Genomic DNA, 24,720 nt, shown 5'->3' with positions numbered 1-24,720 from the left:
TTAGACTGTGAAACAGAATAAGGTACTGAGAGAGAAAAGAAAAAATGATGAGCACAATCAGATCGAGCTTCCAAACCGCACATTATTAAAACAAACCTGAGTGGTGACACCAGAAACCAATTTCCTGTATTTGCATTAGAGTTATGTTCAAAGGGGGAGAAACAGAGCAATTAGGGTGCACAGGAAGGTGACAACACCTTTGCAACTCCATTCCGTTAGTGACATCAAAACAGAAGCCACTTAAAATAAAGTAAATAAAGTAAAGTGCTCAGATATTGAATCCCAGCCTCGTCCAAATTAAAAAAAAAAAATAGCTGCCCAAATAGAGCTCTTGATGAAAAAAGAGAAAGAAAAAGAATCTAAACAAGATAACGGCAAATTATGCATATGTTATACTTCTTTGGGCGAATTTCTTTGGGCACTTTCCGGCACAAGCACAAAAACAGCAAAAATAGATAAAGGTATTTACAGTTCTTGATGGACTTTTTGCTACACTCACAAAAGAGTTGTGAATAGCCTGACGCAAGCTAGGAAGTTCTCGAAACAACATGAACAGCATATTGTCCAGAAAATGCAACCCATCATAGGCAGCGCAATCGCGCTGCCTAAGTAAAGAATGATGTTGCAACAATGTAATATTTATTTTATGTTTTCCATACCAGGGCACTTCGTATCGAAGGAGTTGTCGAAGAAACTTCGAAAAGGGCTCATTCGATTAGACATTGGAGTGGCTAGTGCCCTGTTGTTAACAGTCGAAAGTGATTGGAAGGCAGCCAAAACCCCTTCCACGCCCACCATTTCGCCAAAAACATCCAATCAAAATTTTGAGATAGCCATTTTGTTCAGCGTAGTTGATTTCGAAATATAAATTATGGTTTTGAGGAGGACACTCCCCCACAGCCCTCAGGGCAAGGGTAGTATGTTATGCCCTGGGGGTATATAAGGTTTTTATTGAAAGCGTTGCCGTGGAAACTTCAAAAAAGGCTCATTCGATTGGAAATTCAAAGGGCTAGTGCCCTTTTTAATAGTCGAAAGTGATTGGAGGGTAACTAACTCCCCTCTCACGCCCACCTTTTCCCCAAGCACATCCAATCAAAATTTTGAGATAGCCATTGTGTTCGAAGTAGTTAAAAACTCTGGAAATTATGTTTTTGAGGATAACACTCCCCCACAGCTCTCAGGGCAAGGATTGTAAGTTATGGCTTGGGGGCACACAAGGTTTTTTTATAGAAAGTTTTATCGTAGAAAATTCAAATATGAATAAGTTAATTAGGAACTGAAATGGGCAGACCCCGTTTGTATATATGATGGTGATTGAAGGGCAAGTAGTCTCTTTCTAACGTCCACCAATTTCCCACGTATCCAATAAAAATGTAGAGATAACCCTTTTTTCTAGCGGTTTTGAGAGGTCAGGAGATTATGTCTTTGAGGATGACAACTCCCTCAGAGCCCTCAGGGCAAGGGTTGTAAGTTATACCCTGGGGCATATAAGGTTTTTATAGAAAGCGTTGTCGTAGAAACTGCAGAAACGGCTCATTCAATTCGAAATTGAAAGGGCTAGTGCCCTTTTTAATAGTCGGAAGTAATTGGAGGGCAACTAACCCCCCTCTCACGCCCAGTATTTCCCCAAACACAGCCAATCAAAATTTTGAGATAGCAATTTTCTTCAATGTAGTTGAAAGTTCTTGAAATTAGGTATTTGAGGATGACAACTCCCCCCCCCCCTGCAGCCCTCAGGACAAGGGTTGTAAGTTATGCCCTGGGGGCTTATAAGATTTTTATTGAAAGCTGTGTCGTAGAAACTTCAAAAGGGCTCATTCGATTGGAAACTGAAAGGGCTAATGCCTATTTTAATAGTTGAAAGTGATTGGAGAGCAACTAACGCCCCTCTTACGCCCACCATTTCTCCGAACACATCCAACCAAAGTTTTGTTTAACGTAGTTGAAAGTTCTGGAAATTAGTTCTTTGAGGATAACAACCCCCTCAAAGCCCCCGCGGCGAGGGCTGTAATTTATGCCCTGGGGGCAAATAAGGTATTTATATAAAGCGTTGTCGTAGAAAATCAAAAAGGGCTCATTCAGTTGGAAATTGAAAGGGCTAATGCCCTTTTTAATATTCGAAAGTGTTTGGAAGGCTTAACATTTTTATAGTAAAGATCGATGTGGGTACAATGTATTATTTTTTTTTTTTTTTTTTTTTTTAGACCTGGGCACTTTGTATAGAAGGAGTTGTTGTAGAAAATTCAAAAAGGGTTCATTCGATTGAAAATAGAAGGGGCTAATGCCCTTTTTAATAGTCGAAAGTGATTGGAGGGCAACTAGTCCCCTTCTATGCCCGCTCTCCCATATACCCATTATGTTTAAAAACTAAATGTTGGCTTAAGATTAAATCAAAACTCACTGTGTTAATGCTAATTCCCAATAAGGTATTTCAGCAGTATCCCAAGAACGACTTAGGGTATAATGTTCAAACTTTCGGGGCTACTTCTGCTCTTAAAATGTAACCAAATCGAAATAGTGTAAATGTATCCAAGCTATTAAAGAAAGTAAACAGATTTTTTTTTTTGTGAATGGTATCAAGTTTTCTATTTCAAGTAAACAAGAGGAGGTATGAAACTAAATTAAACAGTACTATTTGTGTCCAGATTTTTAAAAGGGTGTATGTTGTTAAAAATGGCGGAAAATTTTTCTCCAGCATACAAATAGCTGGCCAAACTATAAAGTCTTAAAAAAACAAAAAGATTTAAAGAATTATTTTCTATTTCCCTGAAAAGACTATGTCAATATAAAACAAACAGAAATTAATTAAAAAACTGTTTTCACAAATTAAGTTTTTCAAAGTAAAGTAAAGATCTCCATTAAACCAAAAATGAGCAAAAAAAAAGTCAAATAATCTACCAAGCATAAAACTACCACAAGTCAGTGTTGATAAATAAATGAAACCCGAAACGAACAGAAATTGCATTAAAAAACCGAGTCAAACTCAAAAAGAGCAGAAATTAACATGAGTAGGGCACAAAACCCCTGTGCCTTCCCAAGTCAAGAAAAAAACTTGCACTTGACTGAAAAAAAACACAAATGAATGTGCATTGTCAGTTTAATATATATATAATGATATTTAGTAATCAAAATGCTAATATTACTTGATTTATTAAACTTATAAAAGTAAAGATATTTGCATTTTTTTAGTAAAGTGCAAATTATGTTCTGGCCTTGGGAAGGCATAGGGGATTTGAGCCCAACTCGTGTTAATTTCTGCTCGTTTTGAGTTTTACTCGGTTATTTATTGTAATTTTTGTTCGTTTTGGGTTTCACTTATTTATCGGAGTTCTTCACTTTTCTTTGAAAAACTTATTTTTTGGAAAAAGCTTTTTTAATTAATAACTTAAAGGGCCTGCCATCAATGAGGCATTCCAGATTGCAAGCGGATAGTAAGAACGCTTAAAATGTTCCACAAGAACCCAGTCTGTAGGAGGCAACGCATACAGGTCATTCTTACGAGGGCAGACGTGTACTCGCAAATCACTGAAGGAAAACTGGCAAGGATCCCTTCCATAAGGGCTGATTATCAGCTTTCTTGCAACATTTTGGAAGGAGAACATACTGGTTTCCGTAAAGGTTTTATCTTTCAACTTCGGTATTGCACACTGAATCTCCATGTGCAAACCGCTCTTCTTGATGGACACTAAGAATGTTCGTTTTCTTTTGGAGAAAAGGTAACTCGTTGTGTCATATCCCGAAACGCAGTGAATAAACGCCACGGAGTTCCACATTTGCCTCATCGTTCTCTGAAACAAAAGATCAATGGAGACATAATAATTGGAAACTTCAAGAGGAGTTGAGGCACAACATTCTCCCCAGGAAAAATGTTAAGGAGACGAGGGAATTGATCCACTAGTATCACAACTACATAATTATCATTAGCACAAACAGTCACCCTTTCAAAGCTGTTTCTGAAGCGAAAAGCAGCGTGCAGAGCCATCCGCGTGTCCGCTTCCTCATGTGTGCTACACAGAAATTTCTCAAAACTGAGTAAATCAAACATCATGACTTAAACATACAGCTCTCCAACTGTCTTCCAATCCTTCAGATAGTCATACACGCAAGATGTCAGCAGTGCTTAAGCTGCTTAAATAGTCAAACATATTTGCTTCCCATATTTCATAAATTGGTTTCATCAAATTGGCTTTGCTCTTTGTGTTTGTAACACTTTGTCCAGTTTCTAATTTTTGAGCCCGTCGAGAAGGATTAGACTGTCGAGTAGTGGCCAAGTAACTAGTGACACACACTGCAGTCCTTAAGAGATATACTGCCACCATTTGGATCAGTGTGACCAAACAGTCCGTCATACCTGTCAACCACCATATGAATTTCCCTTGCTGTTTCAGGTATTCCTTTTAACACGGCTTTAAGCTCCCGCATGGCATAAATTTCGTTCCTCTTTGAAGTTCGAGTTTCCAGGCCATTCGCGCAAGCCATTGGCCTTTCTCAGAAAGTCTAGCACTATAGACTTGATACCATTTCGAAGGAAATACATAGAGTCCCTGAGATCAAAAATTGAAGGAGCATATGAGACTAGTTTAAAGCTCAAAATATTTTAAAGCTGTTTTTAGTACACTCTTAGTGCTGGAATCTATTCCACAGAGGATTCTCTTTACTGTCATAAGCTCTAAAAAAACTACGCTTTATCCCCCGGCATTCGTTTTTGATCCCGATTTTCTTGAAAAAATCAAAAAAAAACATTGCATTGAAAAAATGCAAAAAAACTTATTGTTGTACAGAGTATAGCTTTTTCCCACTAATGTCGATCAGTTGAAAAAATCATAAATTCCCAATGCTTGCAAGTGTAAATTAAGACAAGGTAAATGTGAAAAGTAGAGCGGAGAGATAATATTCCCCCTCTACTTTTTGAAATTCCTCATTTGTGGAATTGGATCTGAAATTGCACTGATGGAGAAATATTCTACCAGACAAAATGCTCAAAAAACCACCCAAGAATAAAAATATATCCAATCTTTTTTTCCTATTTCTGCAGATCACGCTCTTTTTGCCATTGACGCAAATAATTTTGAATGCGCCACCAGATATTCGTTTTCAGCGCTAATTTCTGCCTTAGATTCCATATTCAAACCTTCTTTAGCTCGTTGAAGCCTGGTAACTATTTTCTAGCGATCAATCTTTATAGTGGGTCCTTGACTGTTAGCTGCATAGGAAAACTCTGTCAAAGCAAAAGAACCTATACACGAGCTTGCTGCTGCTACTTTGAATAGAGCCTGATGCTAGAGATATACTTACTGAAGGCAAGTTTTACGTGTGAAACTTATGAAAAATTGACATTTCAGAAATGGAATTTTCAAAAAATTCTGAAAATGGAATAGAAACCCTTCCCTGTCTTTTCCAAATCTTATTCTGCCAGAAAAGTGTGATAAGATTTGCCGAAAGCAAAACATGCAAGTGACAGCAAAATGCAGAGACCTCATTTAATCAGAGTTTGGCATTTAATCAGAATGATTACATTTCAGACATTTTTGCTATTTGGTTTTTTAGTAGAGCGTTGCCAACGCAGCTTATGAATGTTTCAAATGAATCAGCAGAATCTCGACCATATTTTGGTTAAAATTAATTCTCAGCTGCATATGACAATAAGGCTTATATTCCTATTATTAAAACTGGGTACCAGCCAGTGCTTTCCCTTTCACCATCTATCCCGCAGTAGTGGAAGAACCCATTAAGACTTTCAAGAGAACTATTATAGAACTAGGACTGAATTTCCACTGTTGTTACATGTGACCAAGCTGTATATGAAATTGTAAATGCTCTGAGAACGAAAAATCCGACAGCAAATTACGACCTTGTCCTTAGAATGGATGATCTCAAAACTTTAATTAACTTTATGGGTCCGATTGGCTATATGATGACGTGCTTTGGCTTATAAGAGCTGATTTATGAGGCTGGAAATCCACTTCAAAGAGTACCTGATATGGACTAGAGTATCTGAAAACAAAAAGTAATTTGAATGAGCGTCCTGTTACCGTAGAGATTATTAAGGAATCGACTCAATCAAGGGTGGTAGACTTAATGCCATGCCTCAAATGCCATCAAGAGCTCAGATCGTCCTATTCTTGGTCGTGTTTTGAAGTTTCCCCCTTCATACGTGTCAGAATTGTCTATTTCACCCCCTGAGTGAAATATGATTCCATCTGATGGTGTTTCCTAGGGTATTTCCTGCGGGAGTCACATACAATTGTGGGTCTGAATACGATTTTTGGTTTACCGCGGTAGATTTTTTCGAATTCATATCTAATTCTTTCAACTCTCTTTCATTTTCTGACTTTCTGTGAATCTTCCGTTTTTCTACCATTATATCATGGTTTAGTTAGCGTTAATTATTATTTCAATCTAACTGAAAATCCTTTTTCCAACGTCTCTTCTTGTCTTTTCCCGAAAAACTGTTGCGTCTTAATTTGCCGATTTTAAGTGGGTGGCGCAGTATCCCTTGTCTCACAAGCTAATTAGTCGCGTGATATATTGATCCATAAATTTTATTTCTTATTATTATCTAATTAGGCACAGCCTATTTAGATCTTCGTAATTCTGTATTTTTTTTTCTCTTCACGATTTTTTTTTATATATTATCACAATAGGCTACTCTGCAGGCTAAATTAACTTGTCTCTTCGAAAATGCAGAATTTTTTTACTACCAGGTTTACCGATAGGACCTTTTTTGCTGCCAACAGTATTCAAGCGGTAAGGTACGGGTGTCACCCCCAATTAGTGCAAAAATGGTGCTACACCACTTACTGGAGGGGAAAGCCCCGCTGGCACCAAATATTATAATGGGATCCCCGCACTTACCACAACGGTTCTGTAAATATAGGGTATGCAAATACTCAATTCACAATACACCCTGCTCAACGTTATAATAACATGATTGAATGGTCAGATAACCAAACCCTAAGGCCAAGGGTACCCCAACCTGGGTTACCACTAATATATGTAGCTATCTCCTTGGACTCCATCTCGGCTAAAAAGTCAAAGATTATATAGAAAATTATTGGTAATAGTGCATTAGATGTACCTTTACAAGGAAAACGGTCACGAAAAACATACCAGAGACTGATTAATTCAAGAGACCGCTATAAAGTAATGCAATGCTAAGTGTGGTTTTCATTGCGTTTACGATATTTAAACTGTTGTTTTTGGGGGTTTAGAGAGGGATAAGGTACCCAGGTTAGGTTACGTATTTAATATATGCTATGCTTTACCCACCTACCGCCCCCCCCCTAATGTGCAAATATATAGCCCAAATTTGTTTCTAAACTATTATATATTCATTCTATTTTATTGTATGTCATTAACATTAACCAAACTTGACTTTTTAGAAAGACCCATATAATTCACAAGCACCAAATTTCTTACTGAATTAACGTTCACACTTATATCAGAACTGATATACAAAATAATAAGTCTTCCCCTAGACAGCTCAACCACATGTCTGCAGCGGGCGGGTTCAGGGTAGGCAAATTTTTCCAGTCACTCCAAATGCTTATCAGTTGCCACCTTACTTCAAATGAATCGGCTTTCTGCCCCTTCTTTCACCCCCCCCCCCACAATTCGGACCAGACTTGTCATCAGAAAGTAACTTATAGCTATGGGGAGTCATCCGTAACTGCGCAACTAAAACCTCGTGGTTTTTTGAACAACCTACGCAGTTAAAAAAAGAAAAATGGCGCAGCCAAAATTAAGAGAAAATTAATAATTACCGCATAGCGGAAAAGGGAATAATTAAAAAACCCAAAAGAAAAGAAACAGGGAAGGGCACTTATCTGAAACAAACCAGGACCAATGGTTCCAACACTATGTATCTAATATGCAAAATACTTGTACCAAACACATTTTGCATGCAGACCCGCTATACTTAACCCCCCCTCCTAATATGCAAATCTATAGCCCAGATTTAATAAAAAATAGCACACAAAATTTAATAAAAAATAACACACAAGCACCAGAATTCCTTCCCCCTACGGAATTAAAAAAAATTAAACTCAAATAAAATTCTCAAATTTGGAAAGCCGTATTTTCCACGGGAGGAGGGTATTTTCCGGGGGGTATTTTACAGGAGGATATTCTCCGTGGCGGCTATTTTCCAGGGGGGTATTTTTCAGGGAGGGGTATTTTACGCTGGGGGAGGGGGGTTTCCCGCAGGCGGGGGGGGGTATTTTCCGGGGGAATTTTCTGTGGGGGTATTTTGGTGTGTGGGGGGGGGTAAACGCCGGGGGGTAAACGCCGGCCACCATCCTCAGATTTATTAGTATTCGCTACAGAAGTAGTAGTTTTAGTGATAGAAGTGGCAGTAGTAATAGTACTTATGGTATAAGTAGAATCAGCAGTAGTTGTAGTAGCAGTAGCGTACAAATATTGCCTTTTCGGTCAATTGATCTTCTGCCTTATCATTTCTTGAAAATTCCAAATTAATATATTCAGTCATACACAACCCATATACACATAACATGTTTCATTTAGTTCAACACTCCCCTCAACATTTCCTGAAAGACACATCTTAATATCCTTCGTATTTCGGGAAAGCATAAGCCAAATAAGCTTACCTTTTCTCAATAACATATATTACATGTAAACACTGAACAAATTGTATAGCTTACAGCCCTTGCTCTGAGGCCTCGTGGTGGGGGGGATCCCAAACGCATAATTAGTGAACCTTTAAACGATGCTGAAATGAATTAATGTCTCAATTTTTTTTGATTTTTGGGGGGGAAATGATAGGAGTGGGGGTGACCGCTCTAAAATCACTTTGACTCTTAAAAAGGACACTATAGCCTAACTTCCAATTTAAAATCAATTGAAACCCATCTGAATTTAATACGACCATCCATTCTATAAGAACCATATATGCCCCCAGGAAATAACTTAAAGCCCTTGCCCTGGTTTTTTTTAACCCTGGAGGCATTGTTATATGTTCTTCTGACTATTTAAACAAAATTGCGATCGCACAGTTCAATCAGATCCGTTTGGGGAAAAGAACCCGTTTGGGTTGTTAGGGTGGGGGGCCTCTTTGACTACCATCACTTTTGACTCTTAAAAGAGAATTAGAACTTCCAATTTCAACCAAATGAGCCATCTCTAAAGTTTATACAATCATCCCTTCCATAAGAACCTTAAATTTCCAGGGGCATAACTTACAACCCTCGTCCCAAGGCTCTGGTGGTTTGTATTAACCCCAAAAGCCTCGTCATGTGATATTTTGACTATTTTAAATAAAAGGACTGTCTCAAAATTTATATTGGAGGCATCTCGGGGGAAAACAACGTGTGAGTGTGCGTGTGGCGGGGGGGGGGGGGAGTAGCTACACTCTGATAACTTTGACTCTTAAAAAGGACACTAGAACTTCTCGTCAAAAGTCCAATGAGTCCCCAACAAAGTATATACGACCACAATTTCTATAAGAACCTTACATGCCCCCAGGGCATAACTTACCACCCTCGCCCTGATAGCTGTAGGTGCGGGGGGGGGGGTGTCTTCCTCAAAACATAATTTCCGGTCCCTTCGACTACGATGAAAAAAATTGCTATCTCCGAATTTTAATTGGAGATGTTAAGAGAAATGATGAGCGTGGAGGGCGGGGGCTGGTTGCTCTCAAATCATTTTGACTCTTAAATGGGCACAGTAACTTCCAATTTCAAATCATATGATTCCTGTCTGAAATTAATGCGACCATCTATTCCGTAACACCCATATTGGCCTCCTGGTTAAACTTACATCCCTATCCCCAGGGCAATGGGGGTTTGTGTCAACCCTAGAGACATTATTATTTGTAATTTGGACTATTTTGTACAAAATCACTGTCTTACAATTTCAGTCATATGCATTTGATGAAAAGAGGGGTTGTCAGGGGGGAGTGCTAAATGCCCTCCGTCATTTTTGACTCTTAGAAAGGAACTGGAACTTCCAATTTTCAACCAAATGGCAGATGAGCCTCTATTAAAGTTAAACAAACATCCCTCGTATAAAAAACTTAATTACCCCCACGGCGTAACTTACAGCCCTCGCCCCCAGGCTTTGTTGATTTGTATCAACACCAAAAGCCTTGTTATATGATCTTTGGACTATTTTAAAGGAAAAAGACTGTCTCAAAATTTATATTGGATATATTTTGAGAAAACACGGCGTGAGTGTGTGTGAGGAGGGGGGCTTCCTCTGGTCACTTTGACTCTTAAAAAGGGCACTGGAAATTCTGATTGCCAATCCAATGAGTACCTACGAAGTATACACGACCACCCTTTCCATAGAAACCTTATATTCCCCCTGGGCATAGATTACAGCCCTTGTCCTGAGAGCTGTGGGAGCGGGGGTGTCTTCCTCAAAGAGGCAATTTCCGGACAATTCAACTACAATCAACAAAGTTGCTATCTCCAAATTTCGATTGGATGTCTTTGGGAAAATGATGAGCCTTTGGGGGGGGGCGGGTTGCTTTTAAATCACTTTTGACTCATAAAAATGACACTATAGTTTCTAATTTCAAATCAAATGAGCCCCATCTTAAGTTTATAAGACCACCCATTCCGTAAAACCTTATAAGCCCCAAGGGCATGACTTACCACCCTATCCCCAGGGCACGGGGATTTTTTGTCAACCCTAGAGGCATTGCTTTATGTTTTTTGGACTATTTTGAGCAAAATCGCTATCTCGCAATTTCAATCTGATCCATTTTTTGAAAAGAGTGGTAGTCAGGGGGGGTTAGCTGCCCTTCATCAATTTTTACTCTTAAAGATAAGTAGAACTACATGTTTTCAACCAATTGAGCCTCCTCTAAAGTTTTTACAACCATTCCTTCCATAAGAGCCTTTAATACACCCAAGGTATAACTTGAAACCCTTGCCCCCAGGCTCTGGGGGTTTGTTTCAACCCCAAAAGTCTTGTTGTACGATATTTGAACTATTTTAAATATATTAATTATCTCGAAATTTCTATTAGATACATTTTAGGACAATACGACGTGTGTAAGGGGGGGGGGTAGGTGTAGCTGCCTCCGATTACTTTGACTACTCTTTTAAAAGGGCACTAGAACTTCTGATTATCAATCCAATGAGCCTCCTCCAAAGTTTAGATGACCAAGCATTCTAAAAGAAAAACTTTATATCCCCCCAGGGTATAACTTACAACCCTTCCCCATCTATATAAGGGGATTGCCCACCTTATATGCCCCCAGGGTATAACTTACAACCCTTGCCCTGAGGGCTGTAGGGGGTTGTCATCCTCAAAGACATAATTTCCGGACCTTTCAGCTACGTTGAACAAAATGGCTATCTCAAAATTTTTATTGGATGTGTTTGGGGAAATCGTGGGCGTGGGAGGGGGGCTAGTTGTCCTTCAATCACTTTTGACTATAAAAATGGCCACTAGCCCCTTCAGTTTCCAATTGAATGAGCCCTTTTTGAAGTTTCTACGACAACTCCTTCGATACGAAGTGACCTGGTCTAAGATCAAAAAATAGATAATACATTGTGCCAACATCGTTCTTTGCTTAGGCAGCGCTATTGCGCTACCTATGATATTTAAAACGTCGTTTTTGCTACAGTCAGTCCTTGAATATTAAATTGCGACCAAGTCTTAATCTAAAACCTCGTTATTTATGGAAATTGGGTATATTTTAACGCATGCTTCCGTCAAAGCAATAAGGTGGCGAGATTTATTTTTTGTAGAGGTTTTGTTTCTAAAAACCTTTACATATGCGAACTTGCGTCTGCTGCAAAAACAGCTACCCTGTTTGTTTGTATAACAAATCTGTGTATCTGATTTAAAATAAGGTATTATTTGAAAAAAAACTACGTTTTCTAAAGAGTTAAAGAGGCAGAGTCACAAGTTCGAACCGTAAAACGTACAGGGATTAGGAGGTGCAGTTGGGGGGCTGCCTCCCCCCAAACCCCCGCTTCCGTATATGAAAGGGACTGTGCCCTCCTCAACGCCTCACTCTTTACGCTAAAGTTTGACTTTCTCACAACTCTTTTTTTAAACAATACAAACTTTAGCGTAAAGAGCGAGGCGTTGAGGAGGGCACAGCCCCTTTCATATACGGAAGCGGGGGTTTGGGGGGCGGCAGCCCCCCAACTGCACCTCCTAATCCCTGTACGTTTTAAGGTTCGAACTTGTGACTCAGCCTCTTTAACTCTTTAGAAAACGTAGTTTTTTTTAAAATAATTTCTGCACGTTTTTGTACAGTTTATTACTTATTTAACTCTTAGAAAACGTAGTTTTTTTCAAATAATGTTTGCAGTGGAGACTTACCTGTAACCTGAAGGCCGACTGTGATATTCTTCTGGAGACGCCTGTTGAGCCGAAGGATTTAATATATTGGATTTAAAAAAGAAACTGAGTTTCTTTTTTAAACTTTAAATTCAATATAAACTCAACGCCTCGCTCTTTACGCTAAAGTTTTTATTGTTTTAAAAAAAGAGTTGTGAGAAAGTCAAACTTTAGCGTAAAGAGCGAGGCGTTGAGGAGGGCACAGCCCCTTTAATCCCTGTACGTTTTAAGGTTTGAACTTGTGACTCAGCCTCTTTAACAGCCTCCCAACTGTGCCTCCTTATCCCTGTACGTTTTAAGGTTCGACCTTGTAACTCAGCATCTTTAACTCTTTAAAAAACGTAGTTTTTTTCAAATAAATTAAAAAAGAAACTGAGTTTCTTTTTTAAACTTTAAATTCAGTATATAAAAAATTTCCTCTGACGGGGAATCGAACCCGGTTCTTCCGCCTGACAGTTAGGAGTATCGACCACTGTACCAAAGAGACACAATTGTTCTTGTATTTTTAGTCTGTGGAATCTATTTTTGACGCAAGCAAATCCCCACAAAACTTGATATTTGGCTTTTGGAAAACAGGGAAGGAGTGATCGGATTGAGCTGAAATTTCGAGGATAAGCTCTCAGGTCCCAGGAAAATCTTCTAAATTTCAGCCCGATCGGACAACGTTAAAGGGACGCTGTGGTGGGAAAATTTAACATGGGCTCTTATAGGAAAACGAGGTTTTTCGTAAATGTAAATTCGGGGGATAAGTTTTTCGGTCTGAAAATATCAAAAGACCCTAAAAGGTCGAATTCCGCTTCGAATGAGTCCTCATTCACCCGGATCCGTTGCCAACTGTGGCCTGTAGGCGTGGCTAATAAAAAAAAGAGAAATGAACATTAAGTGGCTATAACTGGTTTTTGGAAAACAGGGAAGGAGCTGATCGGATTGAGCTGAAATTTCGAGGATAAGCTCCCGGGCCCTAGGAAAGCTTAACCTCTAGGAAAGCCCAATCAGACAACGTTAAAGGGGGGCTGTGGTGGGAGGGTCGACGGCCCAGTTTACCCCATGAAGATAAAGTCGGAAGAGGATGAAATTTTGCACGTTTCTTAGTTTGAGCTTGGGCTACAAAATGCGATCACCGCCGTCTCTCTGCGACCTCTAGGACCGGAAATCGCTTAACATTGTGGTGGGTCGCCTCTTTAAAGAGGCACAAGTGTGCCTCCTTGATGAAGTCAACGCTTGAGAGAAACCTTGACGTTGGTTGTTATTTGATTTACGAAATTGAATAAAAGAAAACGGCACAAACAACAGTTTAACAACTATTGTACCCTTCAAGATTAGTATCAAGATATATTTTCTCCCAATTTTGATACAACACATGGAAAACTCCCGAGACAAAATATGACCAAAGTAATAAATTTAGTGAAAATTCAAAACCACCAAAAAGTAATAACGGAACTGATTTCTCGTCGTTGAATTTTTTATAGGAAAAAGCAAAGCGCAGTGGAAAACTGCCAACATCAGAGGATGCCAATTCATGAAAATTTAGGGGAGGCGTAATGATTTCTTATGCTTTTCATGAAAATGAAATAAAATGCATTCTTCAAAGCTAGTAGTGCAGTTTTGTGTTTGTTTATTTTTTTTTATTTTGTAATGAGAATACCATAAATACATTTTTCAAAAACAAGGAGGCAATAAAATCTAGGACGAAATTGATCTCTCGCCCTCCCCCTATTCCTAATTGGTGCTACTTATAGGAATCATAAAGTGTAATTATTTCATAAAGTATAATTACAGTATAATTATTAATTATTTCTGCTCCATTGGTTGGTGCCGTATTAGTGATTTCATGATGGATGGTTAAATCATGGAGGTACTCTATAAATTGGTAAATACAGGTCAATATAACCTGAGTAAAACATTGAATATTCAGGAATCAGGAAGGTATTAAGCTTAATTTTGGGTTTTGAAATTTTATGGAAATCAAATTGTGGTTTAGCTCTTAAATTTCATTATGCTGAAAAAATTTGCATCAATTTAGTAACTATTTTATCTCAGGCAGTTTAATATCTTTTGTTTATCGTTTTTATATCAGTTTTGCTTCGTTATTAAATTCAATTTTCATTTTGAAAGATTTTATAAGGATTTAAACTGAAAGATTTTTCACATTCAATTTTATAGTTTAAATTCAATTTTTATATTTTGTATAATCATTCTTTTAAATATTTCTAAATAAAAAAAATCTTATTGTCTTTCAAGGAACGCTTTAAGATCAACTCAAGGGTCGACGCAAGATCAATTAGAAATATCAACTATCACAGGTAGGAAAGGTAATACATTTCCCTTTCTCACTGTCTCTCTCACTGTCTCTCTCTCTCTCTCTCTCTCTCTCTCTCTCTCTCTCTCTCTCTCTCTCTCTCTCTCTCTCTCTCTCTCTCTCTCTCTCTCTCTCTCTCTCTCTCTCTCTCTCTCTCTCTCTCTCTCTCTCTCTCTCTCTCTCTCTCTCTCTCTCTCTCTCTCTCTCTCTCTCTCTCTCTCTCTCTCTCTCTCTCTCTCTCTCTCTCTCTCTCTCTCTCTCTCTCTCTCTCTCTCTCTCTCTCTCTCTCTCTCTCTCTCTCTCTCTCTCTCTCTCTCTCTCTCTCTCTCTCTCTCTCTCTCTCTCTCTCTCTCTCTCTCTCTCTCTCTCTCTCTCTCTCTCTCTCTCTCTCTCTCTCTCTCTCTCTCTCTCTCTCTCTCTCTCTCTCTCTCTCTCTCTCTCTCTCTCTCTCTCTCTTTCTCTCTCTCAATCGCTATCCCACTCCCAGTCACACTCTCTCTCAGTCTTACACCCACACAAATTAACACACTCACTCACTCACTCTCGCTCAATCTCTATCGCTCTCTCTGTCTTTCTCTCTCTATCTCTCTCTCTCTCTCTCTCTCTCTCTCTCTCTCTCTCTCTCTCTCTCTCTCTCTCTCTCTCTCTCTCTCTCTCTCTCTCTCTCTCTCTCTCTCTCTCTCTCTCTCTCTCTCTCTCTCTCTCTCTCTCTCTCTCTCTCTCTCTCTCTCGTCTCTGTCTCTCCTGTATCATGTTTAACTTTCATTCATATAAATGTGTCTCTTGATGTAATTCTAATATATTGAATTTAATTCAATATCCTTTAAATTCAAAAAAGAATCTCGTTTTAACTACCTCCTAGCTAAAATAATTAAGATTAGATGAATGAACCACAGGGTTCAGTTATTAATGAACCACAGGGTTCAACTATTAATAACTGCTTGACTAACACCATTTATGGTGAACTACATGTATTCCGGGAGCCCGGCAGCTTCGCCACCGGGCCGCGGTACTCGGCACGTGGCAGGCTTCTATATATGGATAAAACAGGATAAAACAGGGAGTAACCTACGGCTTTTTTTCTTTGGAATAGTAAGAGACGATCTTCAAGGAATCAGGCAGCTAACTAAGTCCATAATTTGTTCTTTAACATAAACTGCAATAATCAGACATTTTAATATATCCTACATGGTCTAGTGGTTGGGATAGTTGGCTGTCACTCAGTTGGCTCGAGTTCAATTGTCGGTATTGGAAATTTTTACTTAAGATGATTTCTTAAGGCATATAATTCAAACAATCAAGACAAGGGGTTTCAGACAAGGCGGTTCTAATAGTGTAAATCGTGTTTTGATCTGACCTTATTTTTAGGAGTTATGGGTTGTTGTAATTCTTAGTATTGGACGAGATCGTCGCTTACTAGGTTGCTATTTACCGCTTCAACCCGGATGCCAACCCTTACACAATGAAACGTTCACATGGCACAGAAATTTAACAGAAGATGATATACATATTTGATAGAATATCCCTGAAGCCTGGGAACTTCAATTTAGATTAAGTAGGAAACAGAGTTTTAATTAAATGTTCTTTAACCCAGACTAAACCCAGACTAAGTAAGTCAATTATTGCACCATAGCCTAGAAAAATTACCTATGATAATACTGTCACTAAAGCTAAGGCTACTACTATTAATTAATATTTCAGTTACTATGAGCAAGTATTCGTTCTTTATTATACTCTGGCAAAATATACCAAATTCAACATTTTTGCAGATAGGAGCTTGAAACCTCTAAAATAAAATTCTCTGATGCGCTGAAACTGATGGTGTGATTTTATTAAGATTCTATGACTTTTGAGGGGTGTTTTCTCCTGTCTTCAAAAATAAGGCAAATTTTCCCAGGCTCGTAACTTTTGATAGGTAAAACTAAACTTGATGAAACTTATATATTTAAAATAAGCCTAAAAATCAACTTTTTTTGTTGTATCTATTGATATTAAAATTCCGTTTTTTAGAGTTTAAGTTACTATTGAGACGAGTCACTCTTACTATACAGTTTGTTACCACTAGCTGTCTGATAAATGATTTGGCATCCTAATGATCGTCTCTCAATATAGTTTTATGTACAATTTTCAGGAATTATTCTAGTTTCAGTTGTCAAAGAAATTTTTTGTTGAAACCCCCCAAACATTATTGCATTTTACATAATAATATATAATTATATAAAATGAAACCGTATTGACACACACCATTTATGGGGAACTATATCGGTCCTTTATGTAAACTTTACTAACCTATAGTATATTTAGGTGGCCTATAAAATTTAGAATAGGCAAGAGGTTGTTCTTTATTATATTTTTCATACTTCGTTTACTATGGGCTACAGTTCGTTCTTTAATGTAACATCAATCTTCAACATGAAATATGCATTTTTTCATAGAAAAAGAATTCTATTTTAAAAATTATTTGTTTTAGTTAGCTTTTTCTATTTACTACGGAAAAATTTAGAATAGAACTTTAAATTTCTTTTTGTCTTTGGTGAACTTAAAACTGAAGTGGAAGATTTTTTTTTCTCTGGAGAAATTAGATTTGAAGTGTGTTCTTTGGTAAAATTCCGAAGAGAACTTGAACTTTTCTATCTTCTATGAAAAATTTTAAATTGAACTAGAACTTTTTATCTTCCGGGAAAATATTCACAAGTATGGTATATTATTTGGAAAAATAGAAATGATCAATAACTAATTTCTTTTTCATTGAGAAAATTCAGAATAGAACTTGAACTTTTCTTCACTTCACTGGGAAAATTAAAAATTGAACTAGAACTTTTTATCTTCCGGGAAAATATTCACAACTATGGTATAGCTTTTTCTATATTCCACCGAAAAATTTAGAATTGAACTTTAAATTTCTTTATGTCTTTGTGAAATAGAGAACTGAAGTCGAAGATTTTTGTTTTCTCTGGAGAAATTACAATTGAAGTGTGTTCTTTGGTAAAATTCAGAAGAGAACTTGAACTTTTTTATCTTCTGTGAAAAATTTGGAACAGTATTTTAAATTTTTCATCTCTTCGAGACAGATCTGAACTAAAGTGGAAAATTTTTATATTATTTGGAAAAATTGAAATGATCAATAACTAATTTCTTTTTCATCTAGAAAATTCAGAAGAGAACTTGAACTTTTCTTCACTTCATTGGGAAAATTTAAAATTGAAATAGAACTGCTTATCTTCCTAGAAAATATTCACAACTATGATGTAGCTTTTTCTATTTACTACGGAAAAATTTAGAATAGAACTTTAAATTTCTTTATGTCTTTGGTGAACTTAAAACTGAAGTGGAAGATTTTTATTTTCTCTGGAGAAATTAGAATTGAAGTTTGTTCTTTGGTAAAATTCAGAAGAGAACTTGAACGTTTCTTCACTTCATTGAGAAAATTTAAAATTGAAATAGAACTGCTTATCTTTTGAGGAAATATTAACAACTATGGTATAGCGTTTTCTATCTACTAAGGAAAAATTCAGAATTTGTAAAATTGGTTTAAGAAGGATATTAAGAAAAGAAATTTTTCTGAAAAGATATAATAAAGCCTTTTGAAAAGTATTGGTTGATCTAGGGGTGTGCAAAAAAGTCGTAAAGTAAAGTTGTGGTGAAAAAGATAACTACTTCAACTTGTAAAATTGGTTTAGGTAGGACATTAATAAAAAAAAAGTTGTTCTGAAAAGATATAATAAATCCCTCTGGAAAGTATTTCTTGATGTTTGGGTGTACAAAAAAGTCATAAAGTTGTGGGTGAACAGATAACTACTTCAACTTGTAAAATGGGTTTAGGAAGAAAATTACGTAAAGAACTTGTGCTGAAAAGATATAATAAATCCTTTTGAAAAGTATTGCTTGATGTTGGGTTATGCAAAAAGCCTTAAAGTAAAGTTGTGGGGAAAAGATGAGTACTTCAACTTGTAAAATGGGTTTAGTAAGTAAATTACGTAAAGAACTTGTTCTGAAATGTCCTTTGAAAAGTATTGCTTGGTGTTGGAGCATTCAAAAGCTGTAAAGTAAAGTTGTGGGTGAAATGGATGGGTTCTTCAATTTGTAGAATGGATGGGTTCTTCAATTTGTAAAATAGGTTTAGGACGGTCACTAAGAAAAAACTTGTTCTGAAATGCCATTTGAAAAGTATTGCTTGGTGTTGGGCATTCAAAAAGCTGTAAAGTAAATTTGTGGGTGGAAAGGATAGGTACTTCAACATGTAAAAACAGATTTAGGAAGGACATTAAAAAAAGAAATTATTGTGAAATGCCCTTTGAAAAGTATTGCCTGGTGTTGGGGCACTCAAAAAGCTGTAAAGTAAATTTGTGGGTGAAAAGGATGGGTACTTCAACTTGTAAAATGAGTTTAGGAAGGACATTATGAAAAGAACTTGTTCTGAAATGCCCTTTGCTTGGTGTTGGAGCATTCAAAAAGCTGTAAAGTAAATTTGTGTGTAAAAAGGATGGGTACTTCAATTTGTAAAATGGGTTTAGGAATGACATTAAGAAAAGAACTAGTTCTGAAATGCCGTTGAAAAGTATTGCTTGGTGTTGGTGCATTCAAAAGCTGTAAAGTAAAGTTGTGGGTGAAATGGATGGGTTCTTCAAGTTGTAAAATAGATTTAGGAGGGACATTAAAAAAAGAAATTATTGTGAAATGCCCTTTGAAAAGTATTGCTTGGTGTTGGAGCATTAAAAAAGCTGCAAAGTAAATTTGTGTGTAAAAAGGATGGGTACTTCAATTTGTAAAATGGGTTTAGGAAGGACATTAAGAAAAGAACTAGTTCTGAAATGCCGTTAAAAAGTATTTCTTGGTGTTGGAGCATTCAAAAAAGCAGTATAGTAAAGTTGTGGGTGAAAAGGATGGGTACTTCAACTTGTAAAATGGGTTTAGGATGGACATTAAGAAAATAACTTGTTCTGAAAAGATATAATTAAGCCTTAAAAATGTATTTAAAAATGGGGGCTCAGGGGCCTTTGGGACGGGGGGGGCCGTTTGGGATCCCGGGAGACCTTTGGGGACAGGGGGCTTCCTTCGGGGTTGGGGTAGGGGGATCGGAGCCCTTTGGGGTTGGGGTAGGAGACCTCACGACACTGTTCAAATGGAACATGTGTATTATAACGACCACAGAGTTTCACTCTCAAATCCTCTTCTAAAATCTCTTCAAAAATCATCTTTTAAAATGTCTCTAACTGTTTTGCCCAAATAATTCCCTAAAATGTCTAAAACGCTTTCGCCCAAATAACCCCTATATGTAATTTCAGCGAGTTCCTTTTGTTTTGGGCATCCCTGCGCTTTCACATTTTAAAATACTAGGAAACCCTTTCCCGTGATAATCTCTTCATCTCTAAGATCAAAACATTCGCCCGGAAACAATTCTCCTGGAATAACTCCAAAGACATTAATAAACTTCGCCCCGGAGACAATTCTCCTTGGAAATACATCAAAGGCATTAATAAACTTTGCCCGGAGACATTTCTCGGAAACGTGTTCTCCCTGGGGATGCCATGCCCATATATGGTGCCCCGTCGAACTGACAGCACAGGTGTTCTCCCTAGGGACTCTATGCCCATATATGGTGTGAGATTGGGACTGACAGCACAGGTGTTCTCCCTAGGGACTCTATGCCCATATATGGTGTATGTACGGAGTTAGACTAAATTATAGATGGCAGCACATGGGTTCTCCCTAGGGACTCTATGCCCATATATGGTGTGGGGTTCGGAGTCAATAAGGCCTTTCTAATCCTCTCAATGGAAATTTCCCCGCAAGAATAATCCCTTAACGCCAAGTTTTCTCGCGTAAAATGCTCCATCTCCCCTGGGGAATTACCCCCGGCAATTCCATCCTCGGTGCACAATCCCCCAAGAAAGTTTCTTGCTCACTGACTCTGCCTGAAAAATTCTCTTTAGCATACTCTCATTCGAAAACAAAATAATTTCTAATCGTTTTTCGATTCATACCGGAACTGCCCCTATGTGAAAAATCTTCCCCGGACCGCACCGCAAATGGTAAGTTTCTCCCGTGGAAAATTTCCCCATAGAAAATTATCCTGGTGATAATTCCCCACGGGAAATTTCCCCATGGAAAATTAATCCTGGTGATAATTCCCCATGGGAAATTTCTACCACGGAAAATATCCCTCCACAGCAAAACCCCCTAGAGAATTCCAATCTCACTGAAAATTTCCCTCAGAGAATTCCTCGAGAAGATATCAACATGTAAAATTGAGTCGCCAAAAAGAAAATAATACAAATAAATCGAATTTCGTACAGGAATTCCGGCAAAGTGTCCCCCCTCCGTGTAAAACTTTTCGTTAAAATCTTGGCCCCAAAAAACTTTCAAATGGAAAATTCTCCCCTTAGAACGTTATCTTTGGAGAAAATTCCCCCCCCCCCCCCCCCAAAGAAAAGCTGTCTGTATACTTCCCAAATACAACAAATGCTATACAGTATGTAAACATTGGGCAGACTTTATAAATTGGAACCCTTTCCCCAGGGGATGTGGGGGGTCATGTCACCCTTAAAAGTATAGGTATTAGACCTTTCAACAAATCTGAACAAAACGGCAAACCCAAAATTTTTATCGGCCGTCTTCGGGGAAAAAATAAGCACGAGTTGGTGGCCCTCTAATCTTTTTGGTCACTTAAAAACGGCTCCAGAACTTTTCACTACCTTTTAAATGAGCCCTCTTTCGATCTTCTAGAACCCTTTTTTCGGTAGGATCACCTTTTGGAAGAACAAAGAATAAACAAGCATCCGTGATTTTTTTCAGGCAAAAATTATAAAATTCAACGTTTTTGCAGACGAGAGCTTGAAACCTCTATAATAGGGTTATCTGGAACGCTGAATCTGATTGTGTGATTCTCAATAAGATTCATGACTCCTGGGGGTCTTAGTCCCTTTTTTCGAAAATAAGCAACATTTCTCAGGCTTGTAACTTTTGATGGGTAGGTTTAAACTTAATGCTTTTTATGTATTGGAAATCAGCATAAAAAGCCAATCATTTTGATTTATCTTTTGTTATTAAAAATCCATTCCTTACAGTTTCAGTGTATTGGGCCGATTCACTTCTTACTTACAATTCGTTACCACGAACTGTTTGATTAAATAAATAAAAAACAAATTTTTTCAACTGAAAGTGAGCAACAACTTTAAAACTTACGACAAAAAGAAATTATTCTGTTTCTGAGGGGCTTGCCCCCTTCTCAATCCCTCAATTGTTACGCTCGATGAATTAAGGTTTCTGTTTCTTTTAATTTTAAATGACGCTCTATATTTTCTTTTGAAAAACCGTGTTTCTTATCTGATTTCTGATCATTTTTTTTCAGCCCAGGAAATCCCCCTTCGTGTAAAATTAACCCCGAAAAATACCCCCCCCCCCCCGCAGTAAACTACCCCTGAATAGTTTCCATATATGTTCGGGTATTTAGCCACCAGTGTTATACCGGTAGGCCACGATGCCACCAGTATTATAGTGGTAAGCTACAATGCCCAAATATTGGCGTTGTAATGTACGGGAATCACCACTTATTGGAGGGGAAAGCCCCGGCACCAAATTATAATGTGATGCCCACGTCTACCACACCGGTTCTGCAAATATCGGGTTTGGTACTACCGTATTTACAGTATACCCTGCCCCAGGGTATGATAACACGATCGAGTGGTCAAATGGACGCTTTCTAAAGCCAACTGTACCCGCCTTGGGTTACCACTAGAAAATCTCTAACTCCCTCCTTGGAGGTAACAAACCCCACTGTCAATATAATAATGACGGCATCTCGTACTCTATTCCTACCCTGCCTGGGTTCCGGGAAAATTAGTAGACAGTTTGTAGAAGATACCTTACTTTTATTCTTCCAACGGTCACTTATAATAACAAAAAACAATGTGTTCCCCCGAACGGGGTCTAAATGTGGTCTAAACTCCAAATAATATTCTTTACAGAAACTGTTCAGAGCGGTGAATCTTCACTTGGCCCAGCCAATTTTCTCAATCCCCATTCAAAACCAATTCTACTTTCTTAGCTTTATTATTCAATGACTCAAACCAGGAAGTCCAAAATAGAATTTACTTCAAGGCTTACTTATTACAAAACAACTGTAGCTTAGCAACGAGACTTTTAAATTTTCATTGAAAATTATACTATAGGCAAATCTAAGCAAATTTAATCACGGAACAAAACCAGGTCATTTATCTGAAAAGAAAAGAAACAGGGGTGAAACCCCAACACCTCCCCCCGTAATATAAATGAACGCCCACGCGCTACCTTGGTCCACCCTCACAAACCTAAACACATAAATTCAACTTTACAAAATCCATTAGCCTTCTCTCTTCCACCAGTGTCTGTGCTACTACTTCCACCACTTGGCTCTGTATTGGTCGTCATCAACATGTCTCTACTGTAGGACCACCATGGTCTAGATCATATAGCATCCGCATTAGGTTTTGAAAGTTGAAGTCCCCAAGATTCGTAGAAAATGATTGTTCGCAGCACAATCAAACACAAAAATTTTCTCGCTCTTACGTTTTTACATTTGAGAGGAGCAAAGAATCAGTTTCTGGCACATTTGATGATGCCAGCCATCATTAAAAATTAGCTGCACTAGCCTCTTAATTACCATCTGTGGAAACAATCCCACATCTCAATAAAACAGTAAATTGCCCCTTGGCATAATTTGAATTAGTCTCAGGCTAAAAATACACAGGCATCTGAATACGATAAGGTTACTGGGAATGAATTAAAATTTTGAGCGAACCATGAATCGCCGTTTTTCTGGGTTCCCTCCCTTCGGATAATTAAATGAAAAATATGCGTTGATGCTAATTGAAGATGAAATTTGGATACATCTCCCACTGAATACAATTAGCCGGCAGTAATTGTCGGTTCCCGTGAAGAGTAAAAACTATGAATAGGGTTACTGGACAAAGGTTTGAGTGAAATGCAAAGTGACTGGGAGAGAGTATCCCCCAAGGACTCAAGATCAGAGAGGCAAAACCTCGGCAAAGGAACCACAGCTTTTCCGCCAGTTGTGCATTGAGGAAAAGGGCTATCTTTCGCGACTTCCCGCAGGGGATCTTCCCCAAGGGATTCCTCCCCCTCATAAAGGATCGACATATCTTTTGAGTTGATAATACTAATTTCAGATTTCTTTCCAAGTTTTTTAATCTGACTCGACATTCCATATCTCCCAAATTTCCCCCAACCCGTTGTAGGTCATTCATCTCTATTTTGTAACCATCTTGTTTTATTCCCCATGGGTCTTTGATTTTTTCCCCCCTATTATTTATGTTATCAAGGCACAGCCCATCCAACATTTTATTTTTCTCCCTATTATTTATGTTATGAAGGCACAGCCTATCCAACAATTTTTTTATCTTTCGCCATTTCAAGATGAATCTCCAAATTTTGTCTCTTTTTTGCATTTATTTGTTCTTTTTCACTTCTCTCAATTTTTTCATTCGCGCAAAATAATAAATCATCCTTAAATCTGATTTGGACTCCAGCGTCTTTCATCTTTAACTGCATTACTTCCTTGTAGCTCCGCTTAATATCTATTTTCTCTGTTTTAGTTCTCTTCACTTTTACTACCGGAACAAACATCTTGTTATCAAATGGGAACTGAATTTTGACATTTGGTTTTTCATATTGTACTACAATTTCCCCGAACTTTGCGAGGAAAAGTACGTACAATAAATTTCGGCATATTTTTCTTTGGCACAATCAGTGTTTCATTCTGACCTGAACTGGTTAGCGCCTCATATTCATTCAAAGTGTTCTCGAGATTTCTATTCTCTGCAAATTTTCCTGAAAAATCATTTTCGCACGTCTTATTTTCAATAGTATGTTGTCTGTTTACTTTTACATCCCGTTTCTCTGGATTATCCATATTTCGAACACGCGTATCACGTATTTTGCTTTTCCGACAGGGTGGCACAGTCTCCCAATTTTTTTATGGGCCGGTCCACCTCACCCCGTAGTCAGCGAAGCTGTATATTTTTCCGGGCTTCTAACCCATGCGGTTCTCTTATACGTTTGAAAATTTTTCCATGCAATTATTAGCATTAGTTCTCTTCTATCCT

At 37.9% G+C, this 24,720-nt stretch overlaps 1 protein-coding gene across 1 annotated transcript in view; it reads left to right on the top strand.

Annotated features, from left to right (window-relative positions):
- The window catches only part of LOC148951504 (uncharacterized), a 66,217-nt gene that overhangs the window by 13,156 nt on the left and 28,341 nt on the right, over nt 1-24,720 (top strand). Inside the window, exon 4 of the mRNA XM_089091132.1 lies at nt 14,560-14,630. Coding sequence (XP_088947258.1) covers nt 14,560-14,630 — 71 coding nt within the window. The remainder of the gene's footprint in view (nt 1-14,559; nt 14,631-24,720) is intronic.

The sequence above is a fragment of the Artemia sp. Qi Xiang Cuo genome, chromosome 6 (genome assembly GCF_049724085.1).
Source record: "Artemia sp. Qi Xiang Cuo chromosome 6, ASM4972408v1, whole genome shotgun sequence".
NCBI classification, from domain to species: domain Eukaryota; kingdom Metazoa; phylum Arthropoda; class Branchiopoda; order Anostraca; family Artemiidae; genus Artemia; species Artemia sp. Qi Xiang Cuo.
This window is presented reverse-complemented; position numbering and strand designations above follow the sequence as displayed.